General features: G+C 38.8%; 1 protein-coding gene across 4 annotated transcripts in view; it reads left to right on the forward strand.

Moving 5' to 3' along the window:
• Window positions 1-24,524, forward strand: part of LOC130556482 (protocadherin-9) — a 221,181-nt gene that overhangs the window by 45,757 nt on the left and 150,900 nt on the right. For all 4 annotated transcript variants that reach the window (XM_057337531.1, XM_057337532.1, XM_057337534.1 and 1 more), the window contains exon 3: window positions 6,742-6,843. In XM_057337531.1, the coding sequence (XP_057193514.1) occupies window positions 6,742-6,843 (102 nt within the window). The remainder of the gene's footprint in view (window positions 1-6,741; window positions 6,844-24,524) is intronic.

Consider the following 24,524-nt stretch of genomic DNA (forward strand, 5'->3'; position numbering starts at 1 on the left):
AAAAGCTCATTTGCTCTTTCGCACAGGTGCGGATCGCAGCAGGGTCGCATACGGAGGAAGCATTTTAAATGATGCCACTGTTACCCTGTAACACCTTTTGTTCCGGCCCACCGTCGTTCTTGAGACATCAGGGTGAATTTATTAAACAGTTGTGTGACTTTTCACAGCGTCCCTTAGCCCCTTTAGCATCATTATTCGGAGCGATCTTTGGCTGTTTTGAAAAGCCAGATCTGGTTGCTTGGATCTGCTGCGTCCTTCACTGCCTGGCGCTCGAAACCGGCTCGCAAGTTGCAATAACAATGCTAACAGTGGCCACTTTCTCCCCATTGGGTTATTTTCTCTTGGCCATGCAGGATTGCGAGAAGGCTTTACTGCAGCAAGAACAGACGTAATTAGCAAGGATAATAGCTGAATTTTGTTGTTACAATATTTAAAAACGAGACTTTTTAGTTTTTGGGTGCAGCTTTGCATTTTCATTATCAGTTTTAGCTAAGTTGTTGAAGTTCAGTTGTGCTTCAAGAACTCATTTAAAATTAAGGAGGCCACATTTCATATTTATTCGTAGCAGATGCGTTTATCCGACGAGGCTTACAAATGAGAATAATGCAAGCAGAAACTATTAATTCAGGGAGAAAACAATACAAGTGGTGACACCATACAACATTTCAATTCAGTAGAATAGCGCAGTGCTAACCGAGGAGAGAATATTTATTTCAGTGCATTTACTATGAAGGTAAATTCGTGCCTAAAAGATTTGCATGCGCAGGATAACATTTGTAAAAGCGTACGTGACATTGCAAGCATAAAATAAATTTGCATTCGCAAAAATGTTTTGTAAAAGTGTAAATCAAGCTGCAAGCGAAAGAAAAGAAGTTTTGCAGCATTGTATCATTTTTCGTAAGCGTAATTCATGTGTTGTGAAACGGCAACTTCATATTACGTCAAATAATTATGATCTGTATTCTTCAACACATGTCAGTCAGGTTAATGTTTAAAGAATCGTGTACAAATGAGATATCTATGATCGTCTGGGTGCATGCAATTAAAGTGACTGATGTCTGCTTGACTCGCGCGTTATTGAACCAATGAGATAAGAGAAAATGATGAGTCATCGGGAATGTCATTTAATTGGTCACAAGAAGGTAGCCCCGCCTCCCCCTTCATGCTTGCAAACTCAAATTAGTGCGAGAATCGTGCTAAAAAGTGTAAGCGCAAGCGAGATGCAACCGTACACATCGGGTTATTGCAAGAAACAGTTTTCGCCTACGTAGGCAAGACGTTTGCAACAGATTTATTTTACATACACAAAGACAGGTTCTGCGCGATGAATCCGTTTTGCAGTTCATAACACCATTGTGTTTGCACACTTCTGTTTACAGACTCGCAATGCTTTTGGCCGTATTTCAGCGCAAAAAACGTGTCAAAAGTGTAAGCGTGGAAAAAAACGGGCGTCAGAAGAATACAGATCATAATTATTTGACGTAATGTGCCATTTCACAACACATGAATTACGCTTACGAAAAATGATACAATGCTGCAAAACTTCTTTTCTTTCGCTTGCAGCTTGATTTACACCTTTTCAAAACTTTTTTGCGAATGCAAATTTATTTTATGCTTGCAATGTCGCGTACGCTTTTACAAATGTTATCCTGCACATGCAAAACTTTTAGGCACAAATTTACCTTCATAATTTAATTAAAGCAATACTTTTTAGGGAGGGCCTAAAAAACAAAAACCAGTAATTGAGTAACTACACAAAAATCTATGTGCAACATTGTCTTTACATTATACAATGGTTTATTACGGTAAGCTGACATGTACATTAATTTTATAAGTTGTCGGGTATGATTTGAAGTTTGACAACCAAAATTAATTGATGAATAATTCTGTATTTTATGGAAGTGAAACTGATTATTTGCTCAATCAGTGATATCACTTTCTTAACATACCGTATTAACATAAAAAACACAGTTTAAAATCACAAAGATAGAGATCCTTTGCTGGGTGTTAAAGTGATAGTTCACCCAAAACATAAAATTCGGTCATCATTTACTCACCCTCCTGTCATTTCTAACCTGTATGACTTTCTATCTTCTGCAGAACACAAAAGAAGGTATTTTGAAAAATATTGATAACCGAACAATGACTGTACCTATTGCCTCGACTAGGTTTTGTGTCTATACAATAGAAGTCAATGGGTATCGCTGTTGTTCGGTTACCAACATTTGTCAAAATATCTTCCTATAACTAACTATTGTACACTCTCGTATCCCGTAATAGCCTTGTTGACACATTATACACTAAAAAGCACTTGATCTATATTACATCATCTGATCTGGTCACAAATACGTGTCTTTGATATTTTTGTGCACACGTTTGTTTGTATTAGTGCTTAACTTCTTGTGAACAAAGCCCTCTGTGTATAAGGTCGCTGAATAAATTATGAGGTCTAATAATCAAGCTATACAAAGTAAATGAGAACACACACATATAATCAAGCTGTCACCATTACCTGTCTGTCATTCATGCACGCACACATACCGACTTATTTACCCTCCAAAGCGCAAGGCTACTTGATCCAGAGTAATATTTCCCCTTAAGCACGTTCATAAATTGGTAATGATATTCCTGCACTTGTGGGATGTATGGCAAATTATAATGTCAGCGTGTCTTAGCTTGCCGCTGTCATTTGAGCCCAGGCTCTATTGCTTTAATAAATCACGGTGGGTGGGATGCGACAGTCGTCAGATTGAATGATAATGAAGAACTGTGATAAAAAAATGCATTCGGTGCTCATATGCATCTTGTTGTTAATCATCATAACATGACTAATATGATCATATCAAGCCCATCATAGTTATTAAACAAATCTTCTACAAAACACACAAAAAAAAATATTTCAAGAAATGTCTCATGTTTTTGTGTCCATGCAATGAAAGTTAATAGAGTCCAGTGTTGATTGGTTACCAACGTTCTTCAAAATATCTTCTTGTTCTGTAAAGGTTTGTAATGAAATGTGGATCAGTAAATGAAAGAATTTTCAATTGTGTGAACTATACCTTTAACGGTATTCCAAACTTCAATTGGTAACACACATACAATTGGCCTTTTTTGCAATTGACATTTTCTGTGCACGGAAGGTCTCAGATCTACTGTATAGACTGAACTTTGGCACACATCTTTTGCTCTCCAAGCTGCAGAAGTAGTTTCTGGAACACTTTAAAGGTCAATGGAAGAGGTTTTGTACCAGCCAGGTTGAATACATACATCAAACCATCTGAAGTCTGTTCATTCAGAACCTTCATTACTTCTATAACAATGCCAATGTCAGCAGGTGTTTCCTCTTCCTCTTCATGAATAAAGAACGCTGCTTTGGTGAACTGCTCCAGGTCACTCAGATCATCTATCTGGACATCCTAAAGCAACCAACAAAAAACCCCCCGAAAGAAACATGCCATCATATCCACACAAGGAAATCATAGTATCGTAGGAAATGAAAATCGTTGACAGCTTAGAGCGAAAAAGGTTAGACAACACCTGAATAAATATGTGGTCAAATAAGCATCAATCAATTATTAAACTACAGAAACACACGGTCATGTTTCTTTATTAAAGGTCCATGTGTGGTTTTTAGCGGACTGCAACCAACGGCTCATTCCACCGCTTCCCCCTCGCTTTCGAAGCACTACGGCGGCTCTCACTGCACAAAGATGTCATCACGTTTTCACTTCTTTGCAGAAGGAGATAACGTATTTATGAAACTTGCTCTGTAGAGCAGTTTGTCCGTTTCGGGCTACTGTAGAAACAACATGGCGATTTCCATGCAACGTGGCCTGCGGTGCATGTAGATAGAAATAGCTCATTCTAAATTAATAAAAACATAACGCTTCATTATGTAAGGTCTTTATACATCTCTGAAGAAATAGTTGTGCATATTATATTGCATTATTTTAACATTACACAAAGCACCTTTAAATACTTTTATTCAAATAAAGTACCTTCCATCCAAATACCGGTAAAATATCGGACAAGCAGCAGCTAAAAATCTGGAGACCGAGCAAAACTTGTGTTTAATGACATCCAACCAAATATCAAATGAATAACTTATTTAAGACATCAAATAATGAGTTATTATTTTTTTCAGTTTAAATGGATTAAATTTACAATATTGTATTATAGCCTCCATGGTGGAAATATAAAAAAACAGTCACCAATGACGTATTTACTTTTTATAATGTACATTCCAACAATAGCAACAGTGTGTCTGAGAGAAAATCTGGAGCACCAAGGCTTCTACACTTACAATTTACAGTGCTTTCTTGTGTTATTGGAGCCTTTCTTTAAACTACACTGAAAACACAAGGGCTCTTTTTTGTACTTCCTCACAGCCACGAACATGTTGAGTTCAGTAGAACATGCTTTGAGAGAATGAAAGACAGACAGCTCTTAGTTTTAAAGGATGGAAGCAGCTTCTATCTGGCTTTGATCACACATCTTGCTCTCTAGAAAGCTCTCAAACGCAGAAAGCTTGTTCCTAACACTACACGCGCTCCCTGTAAGAGCCAGACTTAGATTACTGTAAAAATATATATAAATGAAAATAAAAAACTATAAGAATAGGACTTCTCATCTCTCTTTGTTTCTCCTGCCTGCTCGCTCACTAATGGGTAGAGGAGAGAATCACGCTGGCATTAAGCGACTTCGCCAACTGCCAAAGTGTGTTGTCCAGGTCAACGTGACATTAATTAAAACACAAAGCGTGGGCAGCACTATAGCTCCTAGACAAATACAGTAAATAAATAGACATGGTGGCTGAGAAAAAAAAAACTTTTTGAAGCCTTGGCACAACAAGTATAACTTCAGATTTCGCGATGCAAAGTGTCGAGAGATGATGAGAGAAAGAAACCGATAAATACAACGTGTAAGTGGGAGAGAGAGCTCTCTGAGGCATTCTGGGGTTAGAGACAGTGATATATGCCCAAGGCTCTCTTCGGCCCTGGCTCATTACTGGGCGGCCATTTTGTAAATCAACAGATAATTACGGTATACATCATACGCTGTTCGCATCACTGCCGTTTCACAGATTCGGCTAGGTCCTTCGCTGAGGGACGGACAGAGGTGGAAAATGAAAAACGGTTCTTTCTAAAGCAAATAAACAATTTCCTAGGAGTTCGTAATTCATCGAGGACACTCATAGAGTGGCGAACTGTTATATTCGGGTCATCTTTGCCTTTTGCATGACCTTGAAATTTATGCGACGCTTAGCCAGCCTTCTATTATTTTACTTCAGTCTCGTATGTCGTGCGCAGAGATACAAATGAATAGGCTATATGAAACCCTTTATTTGTTTTGTTTTCTTACAATCAGGATTGAAACCAGCATTTAGGTTTTAATTCATGGCTGGGCAATATGTTTCGACTTCTCTTGCTTTGTTCCTGAATCTCAATGAGCTTGCCAGGCCTCCGACCAAAGCCTTTTTGATTGCTTTTCCTGCTTGAGTATCACATTAATATCAGCTGAAATGTCACCACTCATATGTGTTTGTTTCATATGCGTCTCTCCCTCTATTGCATGTAAAAAATCATGAAAGCGAGAGTGAGAAGAGAGAGAGAGAGAGAGAGAGAGAGAGAGAGAGAGAGAAGCAGATTACCTAACAAAGGGCAGACTGATTTGAAGGCAGGATATTTTACTCAGATTCACGGCAAAGGTTTGTCAAACACAAACAGCGTGTGTCCATAAAGCCAATTTCATTTTCAAAGGAGATATAATCAGTCTGTATCATTCCGGACACAAAGCGTGGAGAAGAAAACATCTTCGGTTCCGCCTCACCTATAAAAGCTCTGGGTAATTAGGCGCCTTTGGAGTTGACCAAGTGTTTGGAAATTGAGAGGCCTGTAATTTTACGCTCGCTTGTAAAATATCAGGCACACAACAGAGGGTCAAAAATGTTTTTTGGAGTTGAGTTTATAGAAGAACGTTTGGTCGTTCTCTGCTTTTCATTCTCCTCATAATGATTGTTATTTGAAGTTTCTTTCAGTTCTTTCAAAGACGTTTGAGAATTTGAGCGTAACAAGTGCAGTTTCTTTCCTGTCTTGACATGTTTTTCTGTGGAAACAGGAAGTTGAAAAGAGTTTGTCCATTTTTGTATTGCCAATAGTTTGCAATACTTTACATCACATCTGTCTTTTAAAGGTTTTTCTGGACAAAAATTCACCCTAATCAATATTTTGGGTTCTTACCAAAAGAAAAACAGTAAATATTCATAAGTAAAGTGGCATCAAGTAGACCTAAAAACCAAATAAAAAGCAACACATTTGTACATTTTATGGGGTTGCTTTACCTCACTTTTGTCTCCTCGGCAGCCATCTTAGCAACACCTTCAGGCGGCCATCTTGGCAACTTCTACTTCTTTTGGGTTTGCCATTTTGGCAACACCTTTAAGCAGCCATCTTGGCAACACTCTAAGGCAGCCATTTTATATAGCAACTGATTCGTTTGCTCAAATAACAAAGCCTTTTAACTAAAAGGCGGAGCTTCCATTTCTATAGCCACCTTAAGGAGTGTTGTCATTTACCTTAATAATTTTTCCATACTTTTTTTTTTTTACAAATTCTCCCTCATCCTAAACTGTCTTTGGACTTACTTTTGTTAACAGTATCATTTTAGCTACATCACTCATTTACAATCCGATTCCCAGTGTTCCAATTGGACTTCTAACTCTTTTTTTAAATTATTTTTAAGGGAACTCTTACCCGTGCCCGGACTGAACTGAACCCCGACTATCTGGACCTTCGTTCTAGAGCCGAGCTGAACCCAGAGTACTGGACGCCCTGTACACCTCTGGTGAGTAATGCGTGTGAATTGTTTAGATTGATTAGATGGCCGCTGTTTTAGCATCATTAGAGATCTCCACAAACACACCTTTCACCTGCTTTTTGTATTGCTTCTCTGCTTACGGGTTTCTTCAGTGACCTCTCTAACAACCGTCTCTTCACCGCCACATCATTAGAACCGAGCTAATTTGACATAAACACACATAGCTCCCATTGCTCCCATTACCTGAGTATGTACAGGAGTTTGGGATTCTGGTCTTTTGGGAATTGGGATGGTTTGCATTAAGCGTTGGTTGCCACTAGACTTAATGATGCTTGTTTTTCTGGTTTTCTTTAGCTCTCTGCTGTCATTAAAACATTGTTTAGAAAGAGAGCGCCCAAGCTCGAAATCTTAATGTTGTGATGGTTATGAGAAAAGCATTTATGGCTCCAGATTCTTAGCCTGACTACGTCAGACTTCGTACTTCCGCTCAATTTCAGTTCAGTTCGCTTCTGTACTCAGTCTGATATAGCAAACCAGCTCCCAGATTATCTCCGGCTCCGCACCAGCCGTCCACCAACAAACAGAGGGTGGGCTGAGAGCCGTGACGTAGATGCTAAGCGCCGAATTTAAGATTGTAGTTTGGGTTAGGGAAATCTAAAACGACAGCGGACATGGAGACACGGGATGCTATTCGCTATGTTGTGGAGAATATTCCGGGTGTTGCAACAAATCCTGTCACCGTCGTATTCTGTGACCCTAGTAGGCGCTGTTGTCACTGTGCAAATACGGCTCTCACTAAATCCTTGGTGTGTGGCTTGTTGTTTTTGACTAAATCCTTGCTGTTTAGAGTCTTACAAAACTCTTACCCTAACCCTAAAGTATCTAAACTACATATGATTCTTAAACTTGCCTAAAATACACGGCTGCGTGATGACGTCAGACTCGAAACACCAAGGATTTAGTGAGAGCCGTATTTGCACAGTGACAACAGCGCCTACTAGGGTCACAGAATTTGATGTAACACCGGCATTTGCCAATTGAAGCCCGAACAAGAAGAGTGTTTGGTTCCCATTTTGAATGGAGGTGATGTTGTGGCCCTACTCCCGACAGGTTTTGGGAAAAGTTTAATTTATCAACTGTTAATGATCGTCAGTGAGAAACTGGGGAGGCCAAAGGCCGGCAAGGTGATAATTGTGATTTAACCCACCTCTGTGACACTGCTCCATGATGGCAAGTCCATGGCCTTCCTCTGCTTTTTTATGGTCCTTGGAGTTTTAGAGGGTGTATCTCGGTCTCTTTTATCTGTCGAGCTCGAACTGGCACCCTTTTGACAGGTCAGTGTCTCCTTTCTTTTCCAGTCCTTGAATATTGCCATGTCATGCTGTAATCTTGCAATTAAGTTGCAGCATTTCCAACAGACTCGAAATGAACAAAGAGCTGTGTTTAACAGAACTAATCCTAACTTTTTTTTCACATAATCTGCAAAAGTCGTTCACAGCCATCGTCACTCCGAAATTTCGTTCGATGGTTTTGTTTTTGCCGCATACCTGTGTTTACAGCGGAAGTTCGAGGCGGCTGAGCCGGCGCATAACATACGTCATAAGCAAACGTTATGTGATTGGCTTACAGGTACACCAATGATTTTAAACTTAAGACAAGCCCCCCCCCCCCCCCCCATGAGAAAGTAAACGCTTGTCAATTATGCCCTTCCAGTTTGGTATTACCAGGCTACCAGATTCTGAGTCCAACCGTTAATCTGAAGAAAAGCACTTGACCGATTACGTCATTCGATACTTGTCATTTGCAAGTGTTTATCGCTGCACAATGTTCTGTTTTGTAAAGGGCTATTTATCTGGAAATAGAAACGCTAATTATTGGCTGGTTGGTTGGTGTACGGTCAACACGGCACTCTCAGCGCATGTTCTGCGCTCTTGGACCTCTGGGGCTTTAGTTAAGGGGTATTCAGAAGATGTGCTATACAGTGGCACCAAAAAGTAGTAGGGCACTTTTTTTATTTTAATGTGCAAGTATAATTACATTAAAATTATTAAAATAACAATTATTTAAATAACCTTTCTCACCACAAAATAAGTAATTTGTGTAGAAATGATTTACAATTGTTTTGATACTTTTTTTAATATGGCTTAGTTTCTGAATGCTTTTGGTTGCCACTCTTCAACCACTCCTCTTTGTATAACACTCTCATCAAAAAGTGTGATGAAATCCAGTTCATACTAGACACATAAATCACCAATTACACGTTTCATTTGCTTTTACAGAGTGATGAGGACTGTGTGTATTCTGTTTGTTTATGGTGGGCTGTTTGTAAAGAAACAAGAAAAAATGTTGAAAATTTGTAGTGAGGAAGGAAACGTAAGCAGCTGTTAAAGATTTATTGTAATTTCCACCTCTTTTTTTGACCCCGAGACGTCGTAGGGTACACTGTGTTGCCACACTCCCTCTGTGCCCCTTCAGCTTCATTTTGAAAAAATATATGGGTTACATTGCTAATCAACACTTGCTGTCTGTGCCCTGCATCTTCTTTTCTTTTCTGTGTCACTGCTTCCCACTGCCAGAGGGAATATGGATTCTCCTGGGACAGTCGACCCGCATACTGCCGAATGTCACAATGCATAAGAGAACCTGACAGTGCAGCCAATCCCAGCACTGTACCCTCATTACTGTAGCATGGATGGACACTTGCCCATGCTATTCTAATTCAAGGGTAAACAGCATTAGATTTAAACTAACAAGTGAAACTGGGCTTAATCTTAGGTACCATGTGTCAATATAGTTCACAGATATTTCATAGAACCCTATTGGGCGGTTTCCCGGACAGGGATTATTTTAAACCAGGACTAGACCTTAGTTTAATTAGAAAATTAAAAGTAGTTTTAACAAAAGTGCCTTACAAAAATGCCTTTCTTGTGTGCTTTTAGAGACAACCCAAAGGCACTAATGTATTTTCAAGATATGTCAGTACAAGTTGTTTTCAGTTTGGACAGCTCTATACATTTATCTTAATCTAGGACGAGTCTGATCCCTGTCCGGGAAACCACCCCTATATGTTAGACATTTGAAGAAACAATGTAATGCAATATAATGGAATAACCTTTATATAAAAGCATGTGCTACACCATGCCAGTGCTCTACATTTCATACTACAAATTGGGATTTAGACTGTACAGTGTGTAGGTGTAAGGGATTGGTCTTCGGTGCAGTAAATGAAACATGCTAAATGCCAGCAGTACTATTTTTGTGTCCAAAGTGCAGTATTGACCGTTTAGCTGGAAAGTTGTGCGGCTGATAATGAGAACGAGCGCTCAAGGGAAGAAGAGGCTGTTCTTGAGCCTCCTTGTTTTTGTGCTGAATCTCTTCTGTGAGGTTAATGCTTCAAAGAGGCGAAGATAAGGGAGTGAGGAATGGCTAACTATCTGTTCTGCCCGCTTTCTGGATCTCAGTTGGTTGAGAGGAAGGGCTGACCGTGTCTGCTGGGTGTGCTGATCAGATAATGCGTTTGGTTTCTGGCGGTGAGCAACCTGTACCAGATTGTTATGGATGAAGTGAGGGTTAATTTGGTGATTGTGGTGTAGAATTTAATTATTATACAAACAGTATAGTTTGTGTATTAATTAGGGCTTTCAAACGATTAATCACGATTAATCGCATCCAGAAACATTATTGTGTTTACATAATATTGTCAATGTACTGTGCATATTCATTTTGTATTTATAAACATGTATGTATGTACATGTATGTTTAGGTAATATTTAGATGTATTTATTTATATTTAGCAATAATTGAAATGAAATATAATCGTTTATATTTTTTAAATATATGCATGTATGTGTACGTGTTTATAAATACAAAATTAATATGCACAGTACACACACATATAGTATATTATGTAAACACAAACTTTTTGTCACATCTGTCCCCATGCTTGTTGCCCCGAGTTTCCCCCCGGACTACACCTCCCAGCATTCTCCACGCTCCCTCACCCGTCCCATATTTGGCATCACCCACACCTGACTGTCATCAGCCTCATCACCAGACTGTATATATTCCCACTGTGGTCCTTTGTGCATTGTCCTGTCCGTCATTGTAACCTTGTTTTTGTAATCGAGGTTCTCTCGTGTGTGCTACATTAAAGGTACATTGTTCAGCATTACCTCGTCTTTGTTCCCTTGGACGTTCCCCGACACTTTTATTCTGGATGCGGTTAATCGTGATTATTCTTTTGACTGCCCTTATATTTATATATTTTAAGTATTATGCGTATAATTAAACAAATGAAATGTCTACAGCATATATATATAACAGAACTATGTAATACATTTATGTGGGTAAAACTTTTACAAACGTCTGTTTTCATCATAACACAAATCAGTTATTTAAACAATATTTTAGCTGTTTTTATTCAGTTAATAAACGTCAATGGGATATAAAAGTTTCACATTCCAAAAGTGACAATAACATCTTAGAAGTAACGACTAAAACATTTTTCAAAAATGTTCCTCTTGTTTTCTCTGGAGGCAGGGTAAATCGTACAGATTATAAAGTGGCATGGGGGTAATTTAAATTTTGCACAATTTTTTAGCTCCCATTCAAGGCCATATGTCTTAAGAATCGTGATGTAGTAGGCTTCCAGATGGTTGGGTTGTTGTGACATGAGGTAAAGCCCTATTTTGACCCCGGTTGTCAACTTACCAGTTAGCCCTGTCGAAGAACTACATGAGGTCCGGTCGGGGCTCAGGGTTTGTTTCAAGGTGGGTCACCGTAAGTCACTTAATTGTCAATATGACCACGAAGGGTCACGAGTTGGTGTTATTGTAACAGTAGACTAGAATAGCTGATCTTTCAAAGCATATTGAAACTTGCTGAAAGTGACTAAAACTCTAGAGTGTACGTGTCATTCTCTCATCTCAAGAGTGTTGGGATCAGACGACTTCCCTTTCATTCTTTAATTCTTGGATACGTGCACAGAGACAATTTGTTAATTTTGTTCACGTTCGCAACGTATGTCTCTGCTGTAAAACCTCCATTTGATAAATGGCTTCGAAAACTGCCCTGAATCTAATTCTGTTGAATTGCTAATAGGATTACAGGCATATTATGAAAAAGGTTGTTTTTAGAGAACATATTGCTTGTTGTCCGGAGGTCAGAGGGAATGTGCAATATATCTTGTTTCCTCTTCTGTCCCTTTTCAAAGGTCAGAGTCATGATTAACCTCGGGTCAATTGCACCCAAGACGCCGCGCACAATCCATTAGAATGCATTACTTTGGAAAGAAGTGCACAAGGTACCTGTTTCTTATATCCAAAGGTGATCTTTCAGTTACGCTTTGTATAGCTCTTATGCTGTTATGTTGCGTATCCTTCACACTGTCAGTTATAGCTCCCTTGAGCATTTGGACCAATATTACAACCAATATTTGTTGTTAAAGTGAATCGTAATGAAAGCAAAACCAATCGAGTTTATCGTCGAGCATAATTGCAGTAGAATCGGCTCGTTTTAATCACAATAATCGTGCCTGGCTTTATTTGGACTGCAGAGAAAGGGAAGTTAAGCATATGTTATATAGCGAGTGGGTCAATAAAAGTAGTTCGATCCAAAATGAACTAGTCTATCATAACCTGAAACATGGGCACTGCATGTATGTTGGACATTTTGGACAGATTCAAATCATTGCATTGTTGTTCCACAAGTGGGTGTTGCTGGATTTGTCATTGGGGTGTAAGGGAACTCAGGAATCATGGGATTGATTGTGAAGTCATACCAGAGTCGTGTGACTGACACTGAAGCTCCAGCCTTCAGATTTTCGTCTGCTTTCCCCTCAACATGTCACGGAATATTCATGAAGCAGTCTGTCGAGACCTGTCAGCTGAGGAAGAGAAACGTTCCTGAGCTTGTAGGAACATGCTTAGGGAGGAAAACGGCAACTTTGAATTGCTTTTTCATGTATGTGCACGCATTATTGATTTATTGACCTTCTGTCGGGGCAAGGTGGTTTGAAGACAGCCCAGGCCCAATTTATTTATACCGGTGAGAGGGAAATCTGCTAAGCTCTGTGACGCTGACCGAATTGAGCGATGGCCTGGCTTACGGTAGTTAAGTGCGAGCTCTCTCAACACCTTGATGGGCGCTCGCTCATTAGCGGATTTGAGGAACGTTAACTCTTTAAGTTCTGCAGCACTGAGAAACCGGGAAGTTTGATCTTTGATAACAACATAACGTACAGCATTTGGTTCATTGAAAAAATGCACTTCTGTCTGTAGTGCCTCTTGGAAGTCGTGGATTGTGCCCGTAGCCTACTTTGTGTCGAAGAAAGATTGCATCTAAGCGTTTTAGAAAGTTGGTCAATACCCTCTTTATAGAGTAAGGTGTATTTACTGTAAGGCTTTCGTGAGGTAAAAGAGTCTTCTTGAATTATGCATGTGTGAAGAGCTACCGTTTCTGTTCTGAGATATTGGATAGGAAATGGATCCTTTTCTTAAGTAAAGACTAGGGAGACTCCTGGGGATGGATCTCAGCGATTACATTACGGCACGCCGTATGCATTGAGTGAGTGCTGAAAACTCTTTAGGCAACAGTCAGGGTAAAACATGCTTCAATATTAAATCGCCCAAAATGAAAATTGTCATAATTTACTGTCTGTCAATTACTTTCTTTTATAGGAATATTTTTATTTTATAAATGTAAATGTTACATACTTACTGCCCTTCAGAAGTTGCATACAGTATACGTCCCAGAAGGTAAAATGACGTTTACATTGTCTTGTCTTTTAATTTAACGAATTGCCTTCTTGAGCATCAAAAACGTTTGGCTTTTGTGACAGTTGTGTCGAAGTCTCCAACTCAGACTCATTTACAACTTACACAAAACATGCAAACCATTGTTTCATGGATTGTATGCAGGTTAAACACCACAAACTTTCGATGCAGCTAATTTGTGTAAATTCACTTTTTTGTCTACTGTTTGAAATGTCTTATTTATGGCGGTATAAAAAAATCAATTTTTATGATGCCCCTTAGAGCAAGGGAAATGTGAACTTATAAACACGACTCTATGCATAAATTACAGTATATAGCTCAAGAAAATAAGTCACATTGTTGGCTTTTAGTGTCATACTTTAAAACCCTGGAGAGGTTTCTGTTGGAACTAAAATGCTTTTGTGTTGGCAAGACTCTTTTTAAATCAAGTTTTGTCATTATTAAGTTGCAGACACTGTTTTTACAGCCCCCAACCTTGTTTTTTGCCATTTTGTCATTGCCTCTTTCTCTCTTACTTTTTTTATTCTCTATTCTCTTACCCCTCTCTCTCTCTCTCTCTCTCTCTCTCTCTCTCTCTCTCTCTCTCTCCCTGTTATTAACCGCAGAGCTGGTGACTTGAGATAAGTGGTCACTCCTGGAGGCGTCTACAGGTGAAGGGTACTCTTTTATTTGGTCAAGATGGATGGTTTGAAACATTTCCCTGAAAGCGGCAGTCTGCATTGCAGCCGCCAGACCTTCCACGCTTTAAAATGCTTTTGTTTGATAAGAGCTGTTGCATTAGTGTAGAAAGCAGGGCCCCGGCGGTGCTTCAGAATATCTCGCTACTCGAATAGGGTCATTTCGACTTTTAGCTTCATGGTCCAACGACAACCTATTTGGCGTGGTTATATTTTATTATCAGATACTAAAACTTGCATTTTTCGTCTCTACGAATGCACAAGGGCCGTATACTTTAAGAATCAATGTCAAATCGATAACAGCATGATGGTATTTTGCTCCAGATGAAATGTGTGTGTGAGAAAGAAAATGTCACATTGTGCCCCAGTTTGGTGGCTATGAAGGACAAGGGTTGCCAGATCGTGACAGTCTCACTCCCATCAGAAGAGTTTACTCTGAATTTTACATTCTGTTGTCATGCAATGCATGCTTCCTGGTCTTTGATGATGTCATTATGCATCTCGTCTCTGAAACCTGTCAGTCGTTCACATTTGACGCATCTCGATCCTTGGATAGACTTTACGAGACATCAACTGTATTCTATTTTTAAAGACACGAAAGAAAGGTGTATGCAGGGAGAACTGCATGAACAGTCTCTTGGATGGAGTCGAACGAGGGTTGGCAGGATGACTTGAGAAGACTTCGCAGCTCATAAACGTTTACTGTATCTCCACGTATGGCAGGCGCAGTTTCACGCTGCTTATCGCTTCAGTGATATTTTCAGCTTCATTGAATTAATGAGATCGTATTGTACGTTAGCACGTGAACATAAACGCTTCCAGCATTTGGGTTGATTGCATGTTTTCTAACCTAACGAACTGTAGTACATTGTATTATTAGCATCGCAGCAAGGTGTGCTACCATTGGCAGACATTAGCATATGCAGTTTTCAATAGCCGTTTTCTATTTCAGGACAGCATTCGAATGGAGTCTTGGTTAACGTCAATATGTTTATAGATGGCTACCTTGTGTATTTATTGTGTATTCATGAGATCGTGTTCTAAATGATTGTGTGTTCATGGCCTGACGTACCAGCTGCGCTGTCTGGCTGTCACCGTCGTTCAGATGAAGAGTTCAGATAGTAATTATCTAAATAATTAGCTTGTCCCGTAGGAAACTAAGTTTGTTCTACTTCAGGCGATTTCTGTCTCTTTTGGTCTCTGCTGTCTGCGAGGCATCTGTCCTAATGGCACAGTTCCATTTCTTAAAAAAGAGCCGTCGTTTGTTGCCTTGCCAGATTTTTAATCTTGCAAATGGGTAGAAGACGCTGAAACAGGTATGCTGGCAAAGACTCTCCGTATCTCCTGCGAAGGAGTTCATAAAGTCCGAATGAAAAGTCACAAAGCATTACCTCCATAATGTGACATATTTTCAAGTATGCGTTTGAAATGAATGTGAACTGTGTGTAACAGGTGGCTAGAGGAAAAGGGGTTGGTGATGTCAACCGTGAAGCGATTTAAAAAAATCTTTGGAACAATATGCACTGATGAAAAGCAAAATGGTCAGTTTTTGTTAGAAAATAGATGTTTCGTCGTCTGTTTACAGGGAAAAACTATAATACAAATGAGAAACAGACACAGGACACTAATCTTTGCTATGACTGATAACTATCAGAGATGGCGTCCGTCCAAGTTGATACAGTACATTAACAAATCAAATCGATCAGAGATGGTGGGCTTTGGCCATCCCCCATATCTCCAGTCCATATTAATGATCTTTTATCAATATGAGATTCAACAGTGACTTATCACTTTGTGGTTTTCACCAGAGCTCTCTGACACATTGCCGCTATTTTAAATAAAGACAACATCTCAGAAGTACTGATGGGGGATTACAGGGTTTAACAGAGGCCACGAGTGCAAGAGAACCAGATCTGGTCTTTACAGGCCTGTCTGTCAATGGTCCTTAACCTCAAAGATATTCTGCTTTCATGCCAAGTTGGCCCATATATAAAGTGGTTTAGGGAGATAGTCCTTCAACATGGCCCATTTTTCGCTCACTTTGCTGTATCTTTTTGCATGCGCACACACACAGCATGTTGGCCTTTGGAGATTTGGGGCACTGCTTTCAAAATGGACTTTTATCAAACTGGGAGTCTCAGGGAGTTGACTTTGTGGGTGGGTGCCACTTCATTGTTTCCCTGCTTGTAGGAAAGTAAGAGCTGTTCTGTATATTTTCTGCTAGCGTCTTAATGCCAATTTAAGGGAAAGATTGTTTCCTTCACCTCGCCACACACACAAATCTTCCAGCTGAACCCTAATTCTTAAATAAATATGTTTTATTTATGCTGATTAAATATTTATTTGTATGTGTACTTATAATATTTTAATATAATGTATATTTAAATAGACATATATGCATTACTTATTACTATATCACAGTAAAAAAATCAGTTTGGGCATATTACGGTATAGAGACTTTATAAAGAATTGTGTGTATTGGTAAAATAATGTCACAATGCTAAATAAACAAACAAACAAACACAACAACAACAACAATAATACAAATAATAATAATCATAATTCTTTTTTAATATTATTATTATTTTGTGACATTATTTTAATATATATATATATTTTACATTAAATATAATTAAACTAACATTTTATTATATTTCAATATTACTTATTACTTGTATTATTATTATTATTATTATTACTATAATTTGTATTTTTATCAATTTTCTAAAAGGCTTTATTTTTCTTAATGCAAAACAATTTCATTTTTATTCCTTTATTTGGGTTTGAGCTGAAATTGCAACTGGCATGTATTTGTGATATCTATCCACACAGGCATACACATTCAGATATGTGATATTGTTTTAAATCAGATTGTTTTGTGCAGAATTAGATATTGGAGATTAGAGGTCTTGACCCTTTCATTACACTGAGAGGGTTTTAAGACGAGATGAATCATTGAAAAACGTACTGCGCTACTTTAAACCTCTTGCGTGTTCATCTCAGTATTATGAATCTGCCGTTTTTAATCACTTGTTCCCTGTATAAGAAACCGTTCTCACTAATATCATAAGCTGTACCGAGACCACACGGTAAACAGATTTTTTTGGGGAATATTACTGTAGCCCAGGATGAAGAGAAGGATGACCAGACGTCCTGGTCTACCCCGGATGGTCCCGATTACACAAGATGTATTCATTCCTGTTTTGTAGGATCTTTGCTCTGTAAATGATAGCACGGGCACAAGTTAGTTTTTAAAGAGCACATATTATGGTCATTATCAAGTAATTTGTCTGATCAAATACTGTTACTTTATTTTAAACAGCTATTGCAAATGGCATGACTGTTGACCTAACGTCCAAGATAACGTTTCTTTCTAATGCTAATCCCCTTATGATTTCCTGCAAAAGAAACAGGCTGTCCTGAGATCAACCCCAGGCGTCATCCAGAGGCACAGGTTCTGTTCTGTGATACCATCATGTCTGCAGGTATAGTGTGTTCACCTCTCTTTAATGTACATCCACAGGGATTGAGATCTGGAAGTACTGCACTGGACTAATTGGGTTGGAGGCAGATATGCAGAGCGAGTCTGACAGTAAAGGTTCACTTGTTTCTTTCATACTGAGGAGATTTGGACATTTGGTCTTGACACCCTGGCAGCAAAGATCCTGGAGAGCTGCGGGATACGATCTACCTATTGAGTGAACTTAGCAATTAGTCTGCATAGGTTATCTACTCCGGTTTCTATAGTAGGTATTTGCCTATATGAACCGTCTAGAGTTGTTGGACACAAATAACTGACTTTTCATGAAATTCACGAGGCTTTTCTTTAAGAACACTGTGCATGTGTGAATGATCCATGCTCAAATTCTTGGCTATGAATGCTTAAATTAAGATTTTTTACAAACATATTGTTTTTGGTGTGAACAGGCCTTTAGCCTTCCATCTAAAGATGGAGGAATTTACTTCCGTTCTGAATCGGCACGGCTGTCTTTGCGTTTGCCCTCATTGGGTGGGTTTAAACACACTGTTTGGGTTTCTGTGACAACTTGAGTCTTGTGTTTGTGATTGTATTTCATCTACATGTAATGTGGCGTCAGAAGCCAGTTCGCACAAACACCTCCATCTGTGTCGTACTAGCATAGCAAAGCATGACCACACAGAGCTCTTCAAACAGTGGATGACAGATCTAAGGATGCGCACACAGTATGGAATCAAGAGGTTATATACTATCTGCTCTCTTTCTGTCTGTTTCACAAAATACAGAGTTTTCTTTAGGTTCTTGTTCTATACATTTTATGCCATGCTTGACTAAAATCTGCAAATGAATGAAAAGAACCTTCCGCAGCCAATTAGAAACTTAATTAAACTTAAACTTAATGTGCACGTTCTTGCTTATTCTTGCGAGGAATTGCCCACAGAGACGAAAATAGGCTATTTAAGGGGCATGTGAAGTTTTTTAATGACATATAACTATATAACTATATATATGACCAGTGAAGGAAAAATGTAGCAAACGGATGTACAGAAATTGAATTAAAATTCAAAGCATTTACTGTCATTGTCTAGCGAAGTTCTCCTAACGAAATTAAGAAATAACAGAAAAAATGGGAAGGAATATGAGTTTTTGTCCATACAACGGTATTAAAGGGATAGTTCACTCAAAAAAAGAAAATTCGGTCATCGTTTACTCAACCTCTTGTCATTTCAAACCTTTATGACTTAGTTTTTTCTGCATAACTCAAACTTAGATGATTTTAGCAATGTTGGTAATCGAACAACGGTGGAACCCATTGACTTGCATTGGTTTTGTGTCCGTACAATAGAAATAAATGGTATCACCATTGTTACCAACATTCTTTAAAATATCTTTTGTGTTCATACAGGTCATGCAGGTTTGAAATTCAAGAGGGAAAGTAAACGATGACATAATTTTCATTTTTGGATGAACTATCACTTTAAGCAATGCTACTATGTAGCTTTAGCATCTATTAATCAACCTAACATCAACCTTTGGCAAATCCAGATACGCACGAAGATTGTACCTCCAGGTTTCCAGGAACAAACTGGGCATAAACTGGCTTGGTTGCGAGGGCTTCTACATGTACATGTGTATTGCCCTTATTCATCGCAGCATGTGCTGGTCTGTGATGTCATAACCATAGCCATTTCTGGCCCGCTTTTGCAAAGCAGTTTCATCATAAGCCATCTGGGTGAACCAAACAAAAGCTAGTCTACATGATCAAGTAAAACCCTGTTAACTGTGATGTGTCCCCTTTAAGAGGCCGGGCAGAACGCCGGCCGGGTCCACATTAGCAAGTCTAACAAGGTCACAAATAGCCTTTTATTTGTCGTTGTTCCTTTTTTTTACATAAACTGGCAATGGCCAAGTAGAACTGAGAAAATTAGATGCTGTTTACAATCCAGGGCATCATGGGATCTGTTTGCACCTAATAAGTGAGTCAAAAAGAATAATTGCTAGCTGGCCAGCTGTCATTATTGTCCATTAAGTGTATTGTGGTCAGCGGTACGGCGCGTCTGAATGCTTCCCTGCGCGTAATGAGCTATAATCCTGTCTGGCGTGTCCATAAACACTCACAGTAGGGCCCGCTTCAGCGTAGATCCATGGGCAAGCGCGTTCCTGTGCTAATCAGAGGCGTATATGTAGGGTGAGGAGATTAATCAAGGTGCTTGGAGCTTTTTTAATAAATAAATAGCGGCTAGAGAAAAGAAAGAGGACAATGTGTACGAGCGAGAGAGAGAGAGAGAGAGAGAGAGAGAGAGAGAGAGAGAGAGAGAGAGAGAGAGAGAGAAAACGAGAAAGGAGCGAGCGGGTCTCGGGTGGTCAACCTCTGAAGACCCTGTACTCTTTGAAGGTCTCATTAGCTGGTGTTATCCGTGTATTGACACTACCCCACGTACCTGAGGGGCTACTGTGTGCGGCTCGCGTCTTGGCCAAGGCATACAAGACTCCGCCGATGAAATAAGACTTTGAAGTTGATTTTCCATTTGAAGAACTATCCATCTGGGATTTTATTTATTTCCAATCTCTTCTCTTTTTTCCCCCTCCTCAAGGCTACGCGTTTCTATGTAGGTGGTGAAGAAGATCACCCTTTGGTTTCTGTTTATTTTGATATGATCTCCTGCTGAAACAATCACATCTGCTGTGTGTTTAGTTAATAATTAAAGCGTCTAAATCAATGTCAAGAACTGCCAGCCAGAGAGAAGGAGATGAGAAGGGATGGAGCGCGTGTTAAGGAAGTCTCAAAGGTCGTCGGCTGCTCCCAGCTCACCCGAACGGTTTCGAGTGCTTTGCCTCCACGGTTGAGTCAGCCTTCCAATTAAAAGACAGCGTGCCCTTGTTCTTGCATCACTAATGGCTTCATGTGCAGCGGTATGGTCCAAAATCCAACTTTAATTTGTTTGTGTGCTGAAAGTTCAATTTAGGACCTTTTGGGGACTTTTCTACCATTGCAGTTAGAATCTTAAAGCTCCTGGTGGCTTTATGGGACCAGTGGCAGTGGCAAGTCTATAGCGTATCTATGTTTTATTATCATTTTCAAGCTCAATAAACGCCCACTTACATGTTTACTTTTTCATCTTCTTTTCGCCTCCGAGCCTTTTGAAGCCGTCTTTTTCAATTATAGCGTTTTCTCGCAACATCTGACTTCACATGAGGCGTAATTAACGAGAAGCGCAGAAGTGTGTGCGCAGGAAGAACGAAACAATGCAATGTATACAATTGAATCGTCGTCTCTCTCCAAACATAGGGACAAGCGAAAGGTATGAAACTCAAGCTTTTTTCGAGAGTTTGAACTTGTTTTAGATTGTAATGTTAGCTTGCACTTGAACTTCAATATCTATGATTGGATGAGTGCAGTGTGGTTTTCTGTTGAATTGGGAACTTTTTCAAATAACCAGTAGCCTTTAGTTCATTTCACGGCAGGGCACAACCACGTTTGACAGGTTGTACAAAGACAAATAAAACCCATTGATGGTTTGGAAAGAAATAAAGTGTTGGTGTGACACCGTGACACAGACTGTGGTTTGGTACTTGCTATAGCTATTTGGAGGCAACGTGTACAGGATTTATAGTTTACTTTGAATGGATGTGTTTATGCTTCAGAAATGTAGTGTACAGCCGCTGAAAAAAATGATGATGACCATTCCAAATGTTCATTTGATCACCATTTCTAGATGTGTTGTGGCCATTCCAGTCCAGTGTCTGTTGAATTTCAACTAAATCAAACCTCAGGAGTGACATAAAGTCGTCCAACAGCAATGTGAAAGACTGAAAACATGACAAGACTGATAAAAATACACGTTGTCACATAAAAAAAAAACATTTTGAACTTTTCCTAAAAACATGAACAAATATTACTGTTGTGTTGCTTAAAAGTGAATATGAACTTGTTTTCTGTGCAGTATTTGAGGTCTGAAAAAAACAGAGCATCTTTTCTGTTATTTTCACCCGTTTGTCCAGTTTTCATTTTCTGCAAATAACTGCAAATAGAAACAATATTTTTGTTTGAAATTTGGGGGAAATATTGTTAGTAGTTCACAGAATGAAACAAAAATGATAATTTTATCCAAACACCTACTTATAAATAGTAAATAAAGAAAAACGGATTTCACAAATAATAGTGAAATTAATTTTTTTCCGCGGATATACAATTTTCTTTTTAAATTCCAGTTTGGATTCTACAAGGTATTAAACTTGAAACATTTTTTTCAACACACCTCGCATTGTTTTGTCTCCATACAGTGCGAAATCACATTCTAAATTAAGTCGGAAAACAATCATTCCAGAAATTGGCTCTGAAAGAAAACATGCATTGAGAGTGTTTTTACTGTCGCCAATTTCCACGACAATGTGACTGCTGTGCGGAAAGACGTTTTGGTTTACCGAAAACAACAGGTTATTGTTACAATATGCGTTTTTTCTTTTCCTGCTTTTGAGAATGCCCTCTTTCAAGTCATCTATGCCTGCTGTAATCCAATGAGGAAACAGACCCTTTTAATGGAGTTTCCTCTGCTGGGCGTTAGAATGATGCTCAGCTAACCTTAAGCCTTCAGCGCGGATCATCCTGACCTGATTGTATCCTGCTTAGATAAGGATTTAATCTGCCACGCATATGCATGCGACACCAAACAATCAAAGCTTTCTCACAAACTCGCACATCTGTCCTGCTCTCGTTCTGAACTCTCTCTCTTTCGCTCGCTCCGGCCCACTGCAATACCCCATATTCTCTCATTTCTCTCCTCTTCACTTTTGCTTCAGACATCCTAGAAATACAATAACAACCATGTGAGAGGCAGAAAGCAGCAGAAACACTCTAGAGCCAGCAGGAGAGGAAATGGATTGAAGAATATAATCCATCTAGTGCACTTAAACATGCACACTCTCGCACATAGACAAACGGATCTCACGAAAACACTTGCAGATCGTGTTTCACCCCAAAACAAAACAGTAAAAGGAAATAAATCTTTTTCCATAAAGAAAATTAAACCTATTTTAGAATCATTAAGATATTTTGCAATGTGACATTATTTTCATGACAATTAAGCACATTTTCTTCCCAAATTCTCATTACCGTAATGCGTCCAGATGTTTTAATTTTGACTTTTTAATTCCCACTATTCTCAGTAGTGATACTCATTAGATTCTCATTACTGTAACACAACATAATACTTTATTACAGTAACTGTTTTTTTTTTACTTTAAGCACAATATAATTTCTCTCTTTTCATTTTGACGTGATCGGGAAACATTCACGAAAGACTGTTTTGAGATACACACATTAGTCCTTCGCTTTTACGACCCCAATCATTTGGAGTTTGGCCACGAACGACTGTCTTACCGATCAAGCTCGGCTAATCCTCAGTGTTCAAAAACACCCTCACAAATGTCTCGAGAAAGAAAAACTTTGTTCTGCAGAAATCTTCTCTAACTCTGCTAAGCAGAACCTTTAACACAAAAACACATGCTGAGAAAACCTGATTAGCGATTTAGGAAATGCTACGCTTGTCGACGGTTTTTGTGAATCTCCTCATCCAGCGTATGTGTTTATTGATTCACATTCGATTTAGACTTTCCACAGTTTCTCAAGATCTATACTTTGAATGCTTGGAATTTGTTCTCGCTGCTTATTTTCAGAGGAAAACTTCAAGACCAAAAGTGCCACATTGCTCATAATAGGCCTATGAGCTTAGAACTCATCTACACTTGAAATAGTGTTAAATGCTTGAAAACATAAGTGGAATTGGTTTTTCTTTGGTTTCATTCTGAGGACTATTTTTGACATCTGCTGTATAGATAGTGTCCAAATGTAACGCATGTCTTAGCTTGTGTGGAGAACTGATGTAGAATAGTATTCGTTAAAATTATCTCCTCATGACACTTTCCTCCATTGTATCCACTAGCCTAATTTTGTAGACAATGAAAAATAATTAGTCACAAAACTTTAGCAAAGCTATCGCTGTTGCTCATGTTGGACAGACATGCTTTGTGGTTCTGAGGCTGTAAGATTAATGTATTTCATGGGAACAGAAAGCTTGTGGATGTCTCAGATGATTTTGGAGGATGTGTACTGCTCTCCACTGAGGTAATTAGACAAGGTTTTCCAGCTTAACACACTTCCAAACCTCCAAAACCGAATCAAGTTGCACAGTGCAATAAATAAATAACCCTACACGGTTATAATCAATAAAGGAGCCTATGAAGTCTTACAAAAAATATGGCATTATTTTTTTAACTATCTGCTTGTGGTTCCTCTGCTGGGGTTCAATTTTCCTAGACTGGGGGCTAGTTGACACACTTTCTGTCCAGTAAATATTTCTCGAGTTAGGCTTATATCAGTAAAGTTCCTATGAGTTCATGGATGCATAACACAGAGGCTTAGACATGAAGAATGGTATGGAAATGTTTAACTTTTTGGAAGAGTAAGATTGAACTTGAGTTTTGAATATTAAACATGTTTAACCAGGATCTAGTTTACATGTGCACAAAATGGCGTAGGTTGTTAAAATATTAGCCTGCCTTTAAACAAACTTTTATAGGCAAATAATCATAAAATAATGATTGAAATCGCTTAAAAAAAAATGGTTAGAAAAAAGAAACTTGCATTCGTGCACAAGGTTCATGCACTGTAAAAAAAGAACTTTTCTGTAAAATGAAAAAAAAAAAATTATATTATATTTTTCTTGTAAATTTGTTGTCTTTTTCTGTAATTTTATAGTTTTTGACTGTATTTAAAAAATA

This window comes from Triplophysa rosa, linkage group LG7 (genome assembly GCF_024868665.1).
Source record: "Triplophysa rosa linkage group LG7, Trosa_1v2, whole genome shotgun sequence".
NCBI lineage: Eukaryota > Metazoa > Chordata > Actinopteri > Cypriniformes > Nemacheilidae > Triplophysa > Triplophysa rosa.